The sequence below is a fragment of the Ovis aries genome, chromosome X, assembly GCF_016772045.2.
Source record: "Ovis aries strain OAR_USU_Benz2616 breed Rambouillet chromosome X, ARS-UI_Ramb_v3.0, whole genome shotgun sequence".
NCBI classification, from domain to species: domain Eukaryota; kingdom Metazoa; phylum Chordata; class Mammalia; order Artiodactyla; family Bovidae; genus Ovis; species Ovis aries.
Genome location: NC_056080.1, coordinates 98,733,626 through 98,752,594, shown reverse-complemented (window position 1 = coordinate 98,752,594; position 18,969 = coordinate 98,733,626). Strand labels below are relative to the sequence as shown.

Below are 18,969 nucleotides of genomic sequence, written 5' to 3'. Positions count from 1 at the left end.
TAGGACACCACCTTCTGATGCAGAGGGTGCAGGTTCGATCCCTGGTCCAGGAGCTAAGATTCCCATGTGCCTCACAGCCAGAAACCCAAAACAGAACAGAAGCAGAATTGTAACAGAGTCAATAAAGACTTTAAAAGTGGTCCACATCAAAAATAATTTAAAAAAAAAAAAAAAAAGAACTAGACATGGAACAACAGACTGGTTCCAAATAGGAAAAGGAGTATGTTGAGGCTGTATATTGTCACCCTGCTTATTTAACTTCTATGCAGAGTACATCATGAGAAATGCTGGGCTGGAAGAAGCACAAGCTGGAATCAAGATTGCTGGGAGAAATATCAATAACCTCAGAGATGCAGATGACACCACCCTTATTGCAGAAAGTAAAGAAGAAACAAAGAGCCTCTTGATGAAAGTGAAAGAGGAGAGGGAAAAAGTTGGCTTAAAGCTCAACATTCAGAAAACAAAGATCATGGCATCTGGTCCCATCACTTCATGGGAAATAGATGGTTAAACAGTGGAAACAGTGTCAGACTTTATTTTGGGGGGCTCCAAAATCACTGCAGATGGTGATTGCAGCCACGAAATTAAAAGACACTTACTCCTTGGAAGGGGAGTTATGACCAACCTAGGTAGCATATTGAAAAGCAGAGACGAGACATTACTTTGCCAACAAAGGTCTGTCTTGTCAAGGCTCTGGTTTTTCCAGTGGTCATGTACGGATGTGAGAGTTGGACTGTGAAGAAAGCTGATCGCTGAAGAATTGATGCTTTTGAATTATGGTGTTGGAGAAGACTCTTGAGAGTCCCTCGGACTGCAAGGAGATGCAACCAGTCCATTCTAAAGGAGATCAGCCCTGGGTATTCTTTGGAAGGAATGATGCTAAAGCTGAAACTCCAGTACTTTGGCCACCTCATGCAAGAGTTGACTCATTGGAAAAGACTCTGATGCTGGGAGGGATTGAGGGCAGGAGGAGAAGGGGACGACAGAGGAAGAGATGGCTGGATGGCATCACCGACTTAACGGACGTGAGTCTGAGTGAACTCTGGGAGTTGGTGATGGACAGGGAGGCCTGGCGTGCTGCAATTCATGGGGTCACAGAGAGTCGGACACGACTGAGTGACTGAACTGAACTTAGGATTTTTTTTAACTTTAACCCACTCCAGTATTCTTGCCTGGAAAATCCCACAGACAGAGAAGCCTGGCAGGCTACAGTCCATGGGGTCGCAAAGAGTCAGACATGACTGAGCATCTTCACTTTGACTTTTTTAAAATTAATTTCTTTTTTAATTGAAGGATAATTGCTTTCCAGAATTTTGTTGTTTTCCGTCAAACATCAACAAGAGTCAGCCATAGGTATACATAGTTCCCTCCCATAGGGAGGATTTTTGAAGTATCCATCACATCACAGAATTCCTTTTTATTTTTTTAAAAAAATTTTTTACCTTTTTATTTTATATTGAAGTATAGTTGATTAACAATGTTGTGTTAGTTTTCAGGTGTACAGCACAGTGATTCAGTTATACATATACACGTATCCTTTTTTCAAATTCTTTTCTGATTTAGGTTGTTATATAATATTGAGCAGAGTTCCTTGCACTGTACAGTAGGTCCTTGTTTGTTATCCATTAAAAAAAAATTATTTGGCTATGTCAGGTCTTAGTTGTGGCACGTGGGATCTTCTGTGTGTGAAGCAGGATCTTTTCATTGTGGCACATGGATTTTTCTTTATTTTATTTTTGGCTGTGCTAGGGCTTAGTTGCTTTGTGCAGGCTTTCTCTAGTTGTGTCGAGGGGGCTTCGCTTGTTGCAGGGCACAGGTTCTAGGCGCACGGGCTTCAGGAGTTGCAGCGAGTGGGCCCAGTAGTTGTGGCACACGAGTTTAGTTGCTTCAGGGCATGTGGGATCTTCTGGGACCAGTGATTTGAACCCATGTCCCCTGTGTTGTCAGGCAGATTTTTATACACTGAACCACCAGGGAAGTCCAGAATTCCTCTTTCTTTAATGAAGACCCACAGAAATCTCTCTTTGATCTCAGCTGGTCAACTGGATTATTTTCATTTTTATCATATTAAAGTAATTCTCAGAGTGTGGTCTCCTACCAGAAGAATCAGTTATCACCAAGGAACCTGTTAGAAACACAGATGCTCAGGCTCCACTCCAGATCAATCAAATGAGAAACACTGGACATGAGACCCAGCAATTTGTGTTTTGACATGCCTTAATGGCGATTCTGAGGCAAACCAAAATGTGAGATCCCCTTTCATGTTCAACTGATGGCTGAGGACATTAGAGCCAAGTTTGCAGACTCTTGAGCAATTGTCTTCTAATCCCTCTTGCCGCCACTTTAGAGGGAGATTAGATCTCTTCAGCATCCTTAGATGCCCAGTTCCATGGAGATTTTTTAAAGATTTTGCTAACATTAACTGAACTGACATGAAACCATGAAAGCTAACTTTAGAAGATTGGTAATTTATTTGTTCAATGTGTAAATGGCAACCCAGTCCAGTATTCTTGCCTGGAGAATCAATGGACGCAGGAGCCTGGCGGGTTACAGTCCACGGGATTGCACAGTCAGACACAACTGAGCGACTATGCAACAAATCTACAACCAAGAAGTTGATTTTGAAAACCTTGGATGATAAGATTGACCTGTTGTACACTAAAAACAAACAAAAAGGGACTTAATCATCTAGTACAGGCTAAGTGCCTTGCAACTTGATCTCAATTAACTAGACATGGTTATGCTATGTGGGTGAATTACAGGGTAAAGTTCAGTTCAGTCGCTCAGTTGTGTTCAACTCTTTGCGACCCCATGGACTGCAGCATGCCAGGCCTCCTAGTCAATCACCACCTCCTGGAATTTACTCAAACTCATGTCCATTGAGTCAGTGATGCCATCCAACCATCTCATCCTCTGTCGTCCCCTTCTTCTCCTGCCTTCAATCTTTCCCAGCATCAGGGTCTTTTCAAATGACTCAGTTCTTCACATCAGGTGGCCAAAGTATTGGAGTTTCAGCTTCAACATCAGTCCTTTCAATGAAGATTCGGGACTGATTTCCTTTAGGATTGACTGGTTGGATCTCCTTGCAGTCAAAGGGACTCTCAAGAGTCTTCTCCAACACCACACTTCAAAAGCATCAATTCTTCGGCACTCAGCTTTCTTTATAGTACAACTCTCACATCCATACACGACTATGGGAAAAACCATAGCTTTGACTAGATGGAGCTTTCTGGCAAAGTAATGTCTCTGCTGTTTAATATGCTGTCTAGGTTGATCATAACTTTTCTTCCAAGGAGTAAGGATCTTTTAATTTCATGGCTGCAATCACCATCTGCAGTGATTTTGGAGCCCCCCAAAATAAAGTCAGCCATTGTTTCCACTGTTTCCCCATCTATTTGCCATGAAGTGATGGGACCACATGCCATGATCTTTGTTTTCTGAATGTTGAGCTTTAAGCCAACTTTTTCCCTCTCCTCTTTCACTTTTATCAAGAGGCTCTTTGATTCTTCTTCACTTTCTGCCATAAGGGTGGTGTCATCTGCATATCTGAGCTTATTGCAATTTCTCCTGGCAATCTTGATTTCAGCTTGTGCTTCATCTAGTCCAGTGTTTCTCATGAAGTACTCTGCATATAAGTTAAATAAGCAGGATGACAATATACAGCCTTGACCTATTCCTTTCCCGATTTGCAACCAGTCTGTTGTTCCATGACCAGTTCTAACTGTTGCTTCTTGACCTGTATATAGATTTCTCAAGAGCAGATCAGGTGGTCTGGTATTCCCATCTCTTTAAGAATTTTCCACAGTTTGTTGTGATCCACACAGACAGGTCATGGTAGAGAATTCTGACAATATGTGGTCCACTGGAGAGGGGAATAGCAAACCACTTCAGTATTCTTGTCTTAGATGAACTCCCCAAGTCAGTAGATGCCCAATACGCTACTGGAGATCAGTGGAGAAATAACTCCAGAAAGAATGAAGAGATAGAGCTAAAGCAAAAACAATACCCAGTTGTGGATGTGACTGGTGATAGAAGCAAGGTCCGATGCTGTTAAGAGCAATATTGCATAGGAACCTGGAATGTCAGGTCCATGAATAAAGGCAAACTGAAGGGGTCAAACAGGACATGGCAAGAGTGAATGTCGACATTTTAGGAATCAATGAACTAAAATGGTCTGGAATGGGTGAATTTAACTCAGATGACCATTATATCTACTACTGTGGGTAAGAATCCCTCAGAGGAAATGGATTAGCCCTCATAGCCAACAAAAGAGTCTGAAATGCAGTACTTGGATGCAGTCTCAAGAATGACAGAATGAGATGTTGTGGGGAGGGAGGTGGGAGGGGGGGTCATGTTTGGGAACGCATGTAAGAATTAAAGATTTTAAAATTAAAAAAAAAAATTAAAAAAAAAAAGAATGACAGAATGATCTCTGTTCGTTTCCAATGCACACCATTCAATATCACAGTAATCCAAGTCTATGCCTTGACCAGTAATGCTGAAGAAGCTGAAGTTGAATGATTCTATGAAGACCTACAAGACCTTCTAGAACTAACATCCAAAAAAGATGTCCTTTTCATTATAGGGGACTGGAATGTAAAATTAGAAAGTCAAGAAATACCTGGGGTAACAGGCAAATTTGGCCTTGGAGTACAGAATGAAGCAGGGCAAAGGCTAATAGAGCTTTGCCAAGAGAACACACTCTTCCAACAACACAAGAGAAGACTCTACACATGGACATCACCAGATGGTCAACACTGAAATCAAATTGATTATATTCTTTGCAGCCAAAGATGGAGAAGCTCTATACAGTCAGCAAAAACAAGACCGGGAGCTGACTGTGGCTCAGATCATGAACTCCTTATTGCCAAATTCAGACTTAAATTGAAGAAAGTAGGGAAAACCACTAGACCATTCAGGTATGACCTAAACCAAATGCCTAACGATTATACTGGAAGTGAGAATAGATTTAAGGGACTAGAGCTGATAGACAGAGTGCCTGATGAACTATGGACAGAGGTTCGTGACATTGTACAGGAGACAAGGATCAAGACCATCCCGAAGAAAAAGAAATGAAATAAAGCAAAATGGCTGTCTGAGGAGGCCTTATAAACAGCTGTGAAAAGAAGAGAAGCAAAAAAGCAAAGGAGGAAAGGAAAGATATACCCATCTTAATGCAGAGTTCCAAAGAACAGCAAGGATATGTAAGAAAACCTTCCTCAGCGATCAATGCAAAGAAATAGAGGAAAACAATAAAATAGGAAAGACTAGAGATCTCTTCAAGAAAATTAGAGTAGGGAACATTTCATGCAAAGATGGGCTCAATAAAGGACAGAAATGGTATGGACCTAACAGAAGCAGAAGATATTAAGAAGAGGTGGCAAGAATACACAGAAGAACTATATAAAAATAATCTTCATGACCCAGATGATCACGACGCTGTGATCACTCACCTAGAACCAGACATCCTGGAGTGCAAAGTCAAGTGGGCCTTAGGAAGCATTACTATGAACAAAGCTAGTGGAGATGATGGAATTCCAGTTGAGCTATTTCAAATCCTAAAAGATGATGCTGTGAAAGTGCTGCACTCAATATGCTAGCAAATTTGGAAAACTCAACAGTGGCCACAGGGCTGGAAAAAGTCAGTTTTCATTCCAATCCCAAAGAAAGGCAATGCCAAAGAATGCTCAAGCTACTGCACAAGTGTATTCATCTCACATGCTGGTAAAGTATTGCTCCAAATTCTCCAAGCCCAGCTTCAACAATATGTGAACTGTGAACTTCCAAATATTCAAACTGGATTTAGAAAAGGCAGAGGAACCAGAGATCAAATTGCCAACATCTGTTGTTTCATTGAAAAAGCAAGAGAGTTCCAGAAAAACATTTATCTCTGCTTTATTGACAATGCAAAACCTTTGACTGTGTGGATCACAATAAGCTGTGGAAAATTCTGAAAGAGATGGGAATACCAGACCACCTGATCTGCCTCTTGAGAAATATGTATGCAAGTCAGGAAGCAATAGTTAGAACTGGACATGGAACAACAGACTGGTTCCAAATAGGAAAAGGAGTACGTTGAGGCTGTATATTGTCACCCTGCTTATTTAACTTATATGCAGAGTACATTATGAGAAATGCTGGGCTGGAAGAAGCACAAGCTGGAATCAAGATTGCTGGGAGAAATATCAGTAACCTCAAATATGCAGATGACACCACCCTTATGGCAGAAAGTGAAGAAGAACTAAAGAGCCTCTTGATGAAAGTGAAAGAGGAGAGGGAAAAAGTTGGCTTAAAGCTCAACATTCAGAAAACAAAGATCATGGCATGTGGTCCCATCACTTCATGGGAAATAGATGGGAAACAATGGCTGACTTTATTTTTGGGGGCTCCAAAATCACTGCAGATGGTGATTGCAGCCATGAAATTAAAAGATGCTTACTCCTTGGAAGAAAAGTTATGGCAACTTAGACAGCATATTAAAAAGTAGAGACATCACTTTGCCAACAAAGGTCCATCTAGTCAAGGCTATGGTTTTACCAGTGGTCATGTATGGATGTCAGAGTTGGACCATAAAGAAAGCTGAGTGCCGAAGAATTGATGCTTTTGAAGTGTGGTGTTGGAGAAGACTCTTGAGAGTCCCTTTGACTGCAAGGAGATCCAACCAGTCAATCCTAAAGGAAATCAGTCCCGAATCTTCATTGAAAGGACTGATATTGAAGCTGAAACTCCAATACTTTGGCCTCCTGATGGAAAGAACTGACTCACTTAAAAAGGCCTTAATGCTGGGAAAGATTGAAGGCAGTTGGAGAAGGGGATGACAGAGGATGAGATGGTTGGATGGCATCACTGATTGATGGATATGAGTCTGAGTAAATTCCGGGAGTTGATGATGGACAGGGAAGGCTGGTGTGCTGCAGTCCATGGGATGGCAAAGAGTCGGACATCACTGAGCGACTGAACTGAGCTGAACTGAACACCGTCAAAGGCTTTGGCATAGTCAATGAAGCATAAGTAGATGCATTTAGAGTATCTATCATGATTTGTTAGCCTGGAGATCTCTTACTCTTTAGTTAACAAACACATGGAAAACCTATGTCCACAATGTAAATGAGCGAATATGGCTCATGGTCAGGAGCTGAGGGGTTTTCAGCACTTGACACTGATTTTTAATCTTTCAGAACCCAGAGGGAACTTTTCATGTTAGCTCTGCTATAGAATGCTTGTGTGACCTTGCATGAGATACTGTCCCCCTCTGAACCTCATTTTTGCCTCTGAAAAAAATTGAGGATTTGTTGTCATCATCTCGAAGATGACTTCCATCTCTGATCTGCTGGAATTCTGGAAATTTAAAGAGCCCAAAACATCAGCAGCACCTGGGACATCCCTGCTCTCTCCTGACCTTTTCAGACCAGAGGGCAGAGGAAGGAGGGAAGACACACTGGTGGCTGCAGCCCAAGGCAAGTGTGCCTGATATCTTTGGAATTCAGATAATTTTAAAACCCACACACAAGGGTTTGTTTCTTACTAAACAGTACTGTGCGGCCATCAGCTGAGATGTGAATTGGGGGATACTGTTCACTCTCTGCTAAATGCTACCTAGGAATCCCAAAGAGATTTTATCATTAGCTTTGTGAGAACAAAATGTGGACAGTATAGAGAGCTGTTTTGTTTTTAATTTATTTATTTTTTAATTGTTGGAAAATTGCTTTACAATTTTGTGTTTGTTTTTTGCCATATAATAAGTAATATATATGTATATATAATTATGACTAATTCATGTTGTTGCATGGCAGAAACCAACACAAATATATATATATACACACACACGAAAGGGTGAAGGTGATAGGGTTAGTCACTCAGTCGTGTCCAACTCTTTGTGACCACATGTAGCTCACCAGGCTCCTCTGTCCATGGTAGTCTCCAGGCAAGAATACTGGAGTGGATTACCATTCCCTTCTCCAGGGGATCTTCCCGATCCAGGGATCAAACCTGGGTCTCGTGCATTGCAGGCAGATTCTTTACCATCTGAGCCACCAGATATATCCCTTCCCTCCAAAGCCTCCCTCCCTTCTCCCCATCCCACCCATCTAGGTCATCACAGAGCACCAGGCTGGACTCCCTGCATTATTCATCAATTTCCCACTATTTTACACATGATAGTGTGCGTATGCTGATGCTACTTTCTCAATTCCTCCCACTCTTACCTTCCCCAGCTGTGTCCACAAGCCCATTCTGTGCTAGATTCATCAGTACCACTTTTCTAGATTCCATATATATGTGTTAATATATAATACTTGTTTTTCTCTTTTCACTCTGTATAAGAGGCTCCAGTTTCAGCCACCTCACTACAGCTGACTTAAATTCATTCTTTTTTTTATAGCTGAGTAATATTCCCTTCAGAATGGGAGAAAATAATTGTAAACACAATTGGCAAAGGGTTAATCTCCAAAATGTATAAGCAGCACATACAGCTCAATGTCAGAAAAACAAACAACCCAATCAAAAAATAGGCAGAAGACTTAGACAGATATTTCTCCAAAGAAGACATACAGATGGCAAATAAACACAGGAAAAGATGCTCAATATCACTCATTATTAGAGAATTGGAAATCAAAATTACAATGAGATATCACCTCACACCAGTCAGAATGGCCATCAACAAAAAATCTACAAACAATAAATGCGGGAGAAAATATGGAGAAAAGGGAACCCTCTAGCACTGTTGGTGGGAACGTAGACTGATACAGCCACTATGGAGAACGTTTTGGAGATTGCTTAAAAAAACTAGGAATAAACCTGCCATGCTGCATGCTAAATCACTTCAGTCGTGTCTGACTTTGCAACCCCATGGACAATAGCCCACCAGGCTCCTCTGTCCATGGGATTCTCCAGGCAAGAATACTGGAGTGGGTTGTTTCCATGCCCTCCTCCAAGAAATCTTCCCAACCCAGGGATCAAATCCGAGTCTTCTTATGTCTCCTGCATTGGCAGGTGGGTTCTTTACCGATAGTGCCACCTAAGAAGTCGAAATCTACTGTATGACCCAGCAATCCCACTACTGGGCATATACCTGAGAAAATCACAATTCTAAAAGACACATCTGCCCCAGTGTTCACTGCAGAAATATTTACAATAGCCAGGACAAGGAAGCAACCTAGATGTCCATCAACAGATGAATGATACAATGGAGAGCCATTTTCTGTAGAGCAGATCTTTAAGAAGTAGCCCAGTGCATGAAATTACTTAAGGGTATATACATCTATGCCAAAGCCTCTGACTGTGTGGATCACAATAAACTGTGGAAAATTCTGAAAGAGATGGGAATACAGACCACCTGACCTGCCTCTTGAGAAACCTATATGCAGGTCAGGAAGCAACAGTTAGAACTGGACATGGAACAACAGATTGGTTCCAAACAGGAAAAGGAGTACATCAAGGCTATATATTGTCACCCTGCTTATTTAACTTAAATGCATCATGAGAGATGCTGGGCTGGAAGAAGCACAAGCTGGAATCAAGATTGCCAGGAGACATATGAATAACCCCAGATATGCAGATGACACCACCGTTATGGCAGAAAGTGAAGAGGAACTAAAAGCCTCTTGATGAAAGTGAAAGAGAGAGTGAAAAAGTTGGCTTAAAGCTCAACATTCAGAAAACGAAGATCATGGCATCTGGTCCCATCACTTCATGGGAAATAGATGGGAAACAGTGGAAACAGCATCAGACCTTATTTTGGGGGGCTCCCAAATCACTGCAGATGGTGATTGCAGCGATGAAATTAAAAGACACTTACTCCTTGGAAGGGAAGTTATGACCAACCTAGATAGCATATTCAAAAGGAGAGATATTACTTTGCCAACAAAGGTCCATCTATTCAAGGCTATGGTTTTCCCAGTGGTCATGTATGGATGTGAGAGTTGGATTGTGAAGAAAGCTGAGCACCAAAGAATTTATGCTTTTGAACTGTGGTGTTGGAAAAGACTCTTAAGAGGCCCTTGGACTGCAAGGAGATCCAACCAGTCCATTCTGAAGGAGATCAGCCCTGGGTGTTCTTTGGAAGGAATGATGCTAAAGCTGAAAGTCCAATACTTTGGCCACCTCATGCGAAGAGTTGACTCATTGGAAAAGACTCTGATGCTGGGAGGGATTGGGGGCAGGAGGAGAAGGGGACGACAGAGGAAGAGATGGCTGGATGGCATCACTGACTCGATGAACGTGAGTTTGAGTGAACTCTGGGAGGTGGTGATGGACAGGGAGGCCTGGCGTGCTGCAATTCATGGGGTCACAAAGAGTCGGACACGACTGAGCGGCTGAACTGAACTGAACTGATATACCTCAAAGTTCAGGGGTTTGGGGTAATCCAAACATCCCCCCTCCTCATTCCCATCAAAAACAGTTATTTCACTGGGTAATTCAAGCTTTGAGGATAATTTCATAAGGGGGTGGAGAATAGGTGTGGTTTAGGTTGTTCAAATTAGCCAGATAATTGATTCGATTCACCCAATTCACTTTCCCTGTAGAATTTATCATGCTTATTATTCTGTCAGTATAAAAGTAATCTTTGTTTGCTGCTCCTGTTCATTGGCTAACCAAATATATTACTGTCTGTCATATCACTTTCCAGACTGATTCTGATCTGGATATATTTATAAGCACCTTACTACAAAAAGTTTCTTCTAGCTGAGAGATTATCCTCTGGGTTTGATCATTTCAGAGAATATTTCTGAGCAGGTAATATTATCCAATGCCTTTAAACTGCTCGCCTCCCACTCCCAAACAACCCCCCACCCCGCATATACACACAGAAATCACATACATTTTCTGTAACAAGGGGCATTTCTTGCTGGTACTATGAGGATTGTTTTTATTTTCTGCGTCCTTGGGTTAATATAAACATTATCTACATGCCCATCACCTCTAGAATAACCTGAGGCATTCCCTCACTTGAAAAGAATGATTTTCATTCTTAGAAGTCCTTTTGCGTCAGAACCTTGAGTTGTGTTCTCCGTTGTTTTCTTTTGCAACCAGGCAGGTTCCTTTTTAACCATTTCTAAAGGGAGAAACCCCAAACAACGTTTACAAAAATACATGGCATTAAAACAGCAAGTCACACAGTAAATGGTGTTTTATTAGGACATTTAGAGACAAAGCAATTGGTGGTTTGCCTGGATTTGTCATCTCTTAAAGGTTGCTTTGATATTGTTTGTGTAGCAGGGCCCTGGTAATACGCAGGATTGGGAATTACCATGCGTCAGAATCAGGTGATAAGCCCAGGTCACCTGAATTATCCCTCCTCGGTTGTGACATAATTTGTTGCTTCAGCACCTCTTTGATATTAAACCTGGAGGAGTGGATTCAAGTTTGTGCTTCAGGGGACATACATGTTTATTTCCTGTCAAAGAGAGCACACTAGGCCACCTGCTGAATGCAGAGAAAAGGATGAAAATTGACAAAATCCATACAGATCTTCGTGGCTAGATATGGAAGCAGAGTGATTCTAGTATACAATAAGTATTATTTAATAACACCTGGGTAGTCCTAAGACTCCCCAACAGGAAAGAATAAGCAACTGCAGAGCATTTCCAATACCCCCCTCCTTCTGTCATGGAAACGTCAATAAAACTCCTCCACCTCCCACCCTCTAGTGCCAGATCAGTAAGCATTTAGCCAAGCATGCTGGGAGACACAGAACAACTGAAGGAAAGGAGTATCTGAGTGTCTTGGATTTGCCTGCCATTCTGCTCTGTTCCTCTACCATCTCATTACTAGACGTAGGCATTAGACGTGACAATCAACTACATTTGAACTGAGCAGAAGAAATTTTCAAGGCATAGGCTTTAGAAGAAATGTCTCAAAGGCAGCCTCAGTCACCTAATCAGACTTTAATTTCAACCACAAATGACACAGAATCATCGAGCTCCGTCGTCCCTAATGATTCCACAAATAAAAGAAGGACCGGAGACAACTCTCCAGGAATAGAAGCATTGTGTGCCATCTATATCACTTATGCCGTGATCATTTCAGTGGGCATCCTTGGAAATGCTATTCTCATCAAAGTCTTTTTCAAGACCAAATCCATGCAAACAGTTCCCAATATTTTCATCACCAGCCTGGCTTTTGGAGATCTTTTACTTCTGCTAACTTGTGTGCCAGTCGATGTAACCCACTACCTGGCAGAGGGATGGCTGTTCGGAAGAATTGGATGTAAGGTGCTCTCTTTCATCCGGCTCACTTCTGTCGGTGTATCAGTGTTCACGTTAACAATTCTCAGTGCTGACAGGTGGGTTTCTTTTCTCAGTTCTATTTGCCAGGATGTGAAATTAGACAAAAAGAAAGGGAAGCTTGTATGTAGCGTTTACTGGTTACTCTGCTGCTTTTCTCACACTCTGTAACCGGGATGTAAGATTGGGAAATCGGGAGGCATTTTAAATAAAAGTTGATATGAGAATGTTAAAATTTCTGTGTTAGCATCGGAGGAGAGATTGAAACTGTGTGCTTCGGGGATCGTTTATTTTCTTTGAACTGTAATTGTTTGTTTGAAAGAATACCGAACGGTCTCCCCCCTCCCCTCAGTTTATTAAGGCAAATTGTTCCAGGTGAAAAAGAAAAACAATTTTTGCTTTATACATGAGTGCAGCCTAGTGGTGCAATATTGTCAACATTAAAACATCAGCATAGGTGTGAAATTGACCGCATATACATTACTGTCTACCGGAAGAATGGTTAAAAAGATACATGTGTCTAATTTACTTGAAATGAATCAAATTAATTAATGGTGAAAAAACGGCGAGGCTTTTGGCTTCCTGGTAACTCAATGTAATGTCGTGACTTAATTGTATTTGTTTTTTTTCTATAAGCGTTCAATGACATTCTCGTTTCCAGAGACATAAATTAATCCCGGTTGACTTTTAGAGCTGTATGAATGGAGTGTATGAGAACCTCTGGCAGTCAGGGTGTTTGGACTCTGTTAGGATATTTTCAGCCTAAGTACTGTGTTTTTCTGTGCGCCTATTGTAGAATAATAACTGTGAAAGCATAAAAAAATTGAGGCTCCAAATGTTTAAAATGATGCTTTATAAAGCCTGCGAGAAGCCGGTAAGTAATCAATGTCTGGCGGTACCAGAAGGAAAAGCTTCTTCAGATTCCAGGATCTGAGAGGAAGAAAATCTTTCCTTGTGTCTTTTATAGAATTTTCTTTGACTGGTTTTATATTCTGTTTGAGGACAGATTTACCTAAAGGCTATATAGATTTTGAGGTAGATTTGTCAGAATAAGGAAGCATCTTTGGATGGGTATAGGGTTTTTCGATTTCACCCTTGCCTTGCCCTGAAACTACCTACAGATTGGCTTGGGCAAGAAATTAGCATTTGAACAGGGAAGAAATTAACCCTCTCCTCTTTTCTGCATAAACTCATAGAATTCTTTTATAGTAAGGTTGATGTCTGCTCACTCATGAAGAAAGGAGAATTAGATTTAATATCAGTCACTTACTTAAAAATGAAGTCTTTTAGAACACTTAAGGTAATACACAGGTAATGAATTACTCTCCATCACACACAAAATCATGCCAAAAAATATTTATTTGCCCTAAATAGAGGATCTACAAGAAAATCATATAAATTGCAAATCTGGACTATCTCAACAGTGAATAAAAGGAAAAAGTGATTAGCATAAATAAAAATTACTGGGATGTATTATGTGTATTGGAAATCCTAGCCAATTTCAGCTAGTTAATGTTGAGTTGGTTATATACATATGGATAGGAGGTACAACTGGATGATCACTAAGGTCACTTCTAATTTTTAGATTCTGTCATTTTTATATTGATTTTGCCTTTTGCTGTGATTATATGTTTCTAGATACAAGGCAGTTGTGAAGCCCTTGGAGCGTCAGCCCCCCAATGCCATCCTGAAGACCTGTGCCAAAGCTGGCTGCATCTGGATCGTGTCTATGATCATTGCTCTACCGGAGGCTATATTTTCAAATGTATATACTTTTCAAGATCCTGACAAAAATGTAACATTTAAAGCGTGTGCCTCTTACCCTGTTTCTGAGAGGCTCCTGCAAGAGATACATTCTCTTCTGTGCTTCTTAGTATTCTACATTATTCCACTTTCGATTATCTCTGTCTATTATTCTCTGATTGCTAGAACTCTTTACAAAAGCACCTTGAACATACCTACTGAGGAACAAAGGCATGCCCGCAAGCAGGTATGTATTCATCAGGACTCATGCATGTATTTAGAAGGGAAATGCCTCATTTTGTACCTTTGGACAATAAATATAATAGCGGTATCATACTTTTGCTATGATCATGGGCTCCGGAGTCTGTCAGACCCAGGATTTAATTCCATACCAGCTGAACAATCTTGAGCAAGCTACTTAACTTCTCTGAGCCTCACTTTCCTCATGTATAAAATGAAAATGAGGACTGGATGATATATATGAAATGCTTAACATAGTTCCTACTGCATAGTAAATGTTCAGTAAATGGTAGGACTGTTATTATTAGAAAAGGGGCAGCTGAAGTTTGGGGTAAGTCAAAATTCACCCCATAGAACAGTGAGAAACATCACACAAGATGAGACTATAAAGTGAAGCATCTTTTGTTTTAGAAAGTATAACAGAATGATAGAAAAACGCAGGATGGTAGAACTGGCAAGAAGCCATAACATTATTCAATGCAAACCACTTACACATAGATGAGCAGACTGGGGGTAGAGGGTCTCGAGGGACCCAGCGCCAGTGGCAAGAGAACACAGTGACTCACAGTAGCTTGATTAAGACCATTGCAAGACCCAGGTGTGCTCTCCTCTCATAAATATGAATGGAATAAAAAGAATATTGACAAAACATTGTTCCACTTAATTTAAAAAAAAAAAAAAAGCCCAACAGGATTTCTATCTTTCTTGGGTAGGAGATGATTCCATTTACCTCTTGACCAGTACATGGAGAGCTCAGTGCTTTTTTTTCAAGCTAGTCCTTTCAGTTGGTTCAACAGTGGTGCTCAGGAGGCTAGCTCAGGAGGCTAAAGTTGTATTTTATTTATTTATTCACCATTTTATAAAGTTGCATTTTCATGCCCATGTGAACAGTTTTCTTTGCTCTATCTGTGACTACAGGCAATGCCTTCACTTCTTTGGGGTCATTTCTCTTATTAAGAGGTGTAGGTAGGATTATTTTCATATATGAAGGATGGCACATTGGTTTTCATTCCCCTGATTATATGGGTAGAATTCCTATACATTAAAAACAATTTTAGGTACAAGTTTGTCAACTTTCACAATCCCCAAAAGACTGTTCAAACTTAGTCAGCCTCTGCTGATGCAGTTAAAAGTTTTGTACAGCATTTATTTCTTAATAAAATTAAATCTTCAAAGGTTCCACAACACTCCTTGAGATAGAGACACCCTAGAGTATCTCAAAACGAGACAGGAGCCTGAATTAGAGCTAATCAGAGACCAACATCACAGGTTACTATGTCAATTCACTTGCTGTATTCTGTAGCCACAGGCTGCCTTCCCACACTTGCGTGTGCAAAGAGACACCAGCCTGTTAACTATAAATTTCTCAGTTAATCTAGAAAATGGCTTTTTAAAATCTCTGCCAGCTCAGTGTTTTCTTTTTGGGGGTGTTTTGTTTGTCGATGGGTTCTTGGTTTTTGGTTGCTGTTGCTGTCATTTTTCTTCTCTCTATAGATTGAATCCCGGAAGCGAATTGCCAAAACAGTTCTGGTGCTGGTGGCTCTCTTTGCTCTCTGCTGGTTGCCGAATCACCTTCTGTATCTCTACCGCTCATTCACTTCTCAAACCTATATGGACTCCTCTACCGTTCACTTATTTGTCACCATCATCTCTCGGATTCTGGCTTTCAGCAATTCTTGTGTAAACCCCTTTGCTCTTTACTGGCTGAGCAATACCTTCCAGCAGCATTTTAAAGCTCAATTATTCTGTTGCAAGGCAGGGAGGCCTGACCCTACTGCTGCTAATACCCCTCTTGACAACCTAGCAGTGATGGGAAGGGTCCCGGGTGCTGCAAGCACTCAGATGTCTGAAATTAGTGTGTCCCCATTCACTGGCTGCAGTGTGAAGAAGGAAGATGACAGAGTCTAGCTTTTCAATTAAAAATGGTATTTTTTCCTCCCAGAGTGTCTGTTCAACTCTGAGCTATGCGTAGGTATATGGTGTCAGAATTTTCAATGGCTTGTAAATTGTGGTGGCATCTTAGGAGGGAAGAATTTGACAAATCATAGTTTTCTTCAGTGTACAAGCATTAACGTTACTGGGCTTTCTAAATAAAATGGAGCCCCACTAGGTATAGTGACACATTTGTCTATGTCAGAGGCCAAATAGGAGATAAAGTGAAGTACACATGGCACTTAAAAACTTTATATGTTTCCATCACATCTCTGATGCTTATTTCTCATATACTCTTGTGATTTACATAAAACTGTGTTTGTGTTTATTATGTGGTGTAAATCTAGAGATTATACTTTGCATATGAAAAGGGGATCAAAGAGAGGTAAAACATCTCTTCTGCAATTTTCTTAAAAAAAATGAAGTCCTAAAAAATAAAATTTCACACAATTTGTTCTTGACTGCCCTTTTCCATTAATCTCTATTCCATTGGAACTAAAGCTGTGCAATGGCAATGACAGTGTTGAGGGGTCAGTGTTAAGTAAGGATCTGGGGCTGGGTGTTTGCCTTACTAGGTCAGCACTTACTCATTTAGGGTAGTTCTGGAGTTACAACTCCCATTGACTGATACTTGGGCAAAGTTATCATTCACAGATATTGTGAAGAACCTGTCTCCTTCATAGGCAGAATCACTGGCCATGTTTAGTGTCATTTGAGGGCTCCAAAGAAGGATCCCTGTCAAAAAATCTGTGAGGTTGTCACTGTCTGAAATTCATCCTTTGAGAAAAATCATTTCTTTCTGGTAAGCAGTGCCCTCTTTCTAAAAAATGCAGAAGTACCACGTGGAATCCCTAACACCTGGGTGTTTAGTTGTTATCAGATCATCTTTCTGCTTGACTATCTTAAAACTGATGTGTGCCTAAGTCCTCTAATAAGAGTGTGACCTAATTAATCTCTGCCCTTGGAAATCAGATGGAAGGTTCTGATTTTCTATCCTCTGTTCCTACTTGCTAACACTATAACGTTGTAATAAATATTACTTCAAAACACTTGTCAATAGATGTGTCAGTTTTAGATCTGTGGTTTCAGAAAATGTTTTCTTGGGGCAAATTAAAGCCTTTAACTGTCGATAGTTAAATTTGTATTTTCAAAAACTTGACTTTGGGGTGTGCTTTTGATAGCTTTGAGCTTTCCTTAAATGGCTTGTGTAACTGTGAATTTTTGCTTAAAGATGTGGCTTCTAAAGGGGATATAGTATTAACACTAGACTTTACATTTAAGCAAAATTGGTTTACTTAAAGTAGGGGATGTTAGAATTGTCTTAATATTGTTTTGAGTTGGATGTTGTAATAAGTGGGGAGAAAAATAAATATGAAATAAAGTTTTCAATGACTTTGTGTAACTTTATATTCTAAAAACAGTACTTCTAACAGAATATCACTGAGAACGCATTTTAACTTCAAAGGGTATTTTCAAGTTCCCAAACTCCAAAATATTTTACTGTTTTCCTTACTCTGGGTAAAAATTACACGTTTACTCTCCTAAGAATAACATTTTAGAAATAACTTCACAAAAGTACCAGATAATAAAAGCTAAGCAAGCTTTTTAGCAGTTGATAAAACTAGAGCTCAAAGAACTTGATTTTTTCATCCTGAGTAATCCCTAGGTAACTTAAAGATCTGATAGAAACTGATTTAATTGGGATTAAAATTCATGGCTTTGCTTTTTGTTTTGGAGGGGGTGGTCTTCAAAAAAAAAACCAGATTATCCTTGTCAGAGCTAACCTTACAAGAAATCCACAGTTTGTTTCACACTGACTACTGTGTTCAGAAAAGCTACTATGGAATATTTCTTTGTTTTTGGACAGGCTCCCAAATTGCGGGTGGGGTGGGGGGAGGACACATGAAAAATAAATTTTGTATACTTCTCAATTTTACTCAGGGTCTGCCCTGACCCAAGACTTAGAATAATGGACCATATTTTTTTCCTGCTACAAAGCAGGAAACCAAAGTCACAAACTTAGATTAAGTCTTTGTCATTGAGGTTGATAGTACCACAAAACATCGAACACTGGCATTCCTACTGACAATAGCAAATTTGGGTTTAAATAATTTATGCAATTATAACCATCTTAAGTCAGGGATCCATCACATTTTTTGTCAAAAGAAGTTACTTTTATTTCCACTAAGTCTTGGGATTACAGAAAATGGGGAGAGGAAAATTCCCCAACAGAGTGAGCCTGAATGGGCCATTAAAAAAAAAAAAAATCCCTAGTTTGGTATAACTCAGTCATTTTCCAGGAAGACTTCCTAGGCCAGGTAGGTGACTCCTCTGGCCAGGTAGTCTCTGCTTTTGTAGGTTAATGAATTTTTATACACCAAGAAGCTGGTGGCCTATTATGCCAGGAATACTGCACAGACCACCCTTCACAGAGAACAAGAGAAGGATGAAGAGAACAGTCAGGGAGAAGCCAGCTGACTGGGTTCTGGGTTCCTGGGTCCAGCAGGCCCTTGTATAGCCTATCTACATTCCAGTCCTGGAGTTTCAGGAGGTACCCACTATCTTTATAATAACAAAGGATCCAGCCCTCCCCGCTTTTGCTTGTTACCTGGACTGTTTCTTGCAAAAAAAATCTTGCGGGGGGGGGGGGGGGGGGGGGGGGGGTGAGAACAGGTTATAAAGAGACACTTCCAGATTAACTCAGTTACTAGGGGTTGAATTCTAGGAATCCACAAGGAAATAAAAGTAGGAACCAGGTCGCATAGGGACAATAGCATTAAACAGTAGCAACAAAACTGTGGGACCCAATGGCCAAACAGAATGCTATCAT

The 18,969-nt window shown here is 40.5% G+C and overlaps 1 protein-coding gene across 1 annotated transcript; it reads left to right on the top strand.

Annotated features, from left to right (window-relative positions):
* The first annotated feature begins 11,708 nt into the window (after positions 1-11,708).
* Positions 11,709-16,179, top strand: BRS3 (bombesin receptor subtype 3). Its single transcript, NM_001009215.1, is given in 3 exon segments — positions 11,709-12,283; positions 13,863-14,214; positions 15,702-16,179. Coding segments are annotated over 3 exon segments (1,200 nt in total). The 5' UTR covers positions 11,709-11,849; the 3' UTR covers positions 16,116-16,179.
* The last annotated feature ends 2,790 nt before the right edge of the window (positions 16,180-18,969 follow it).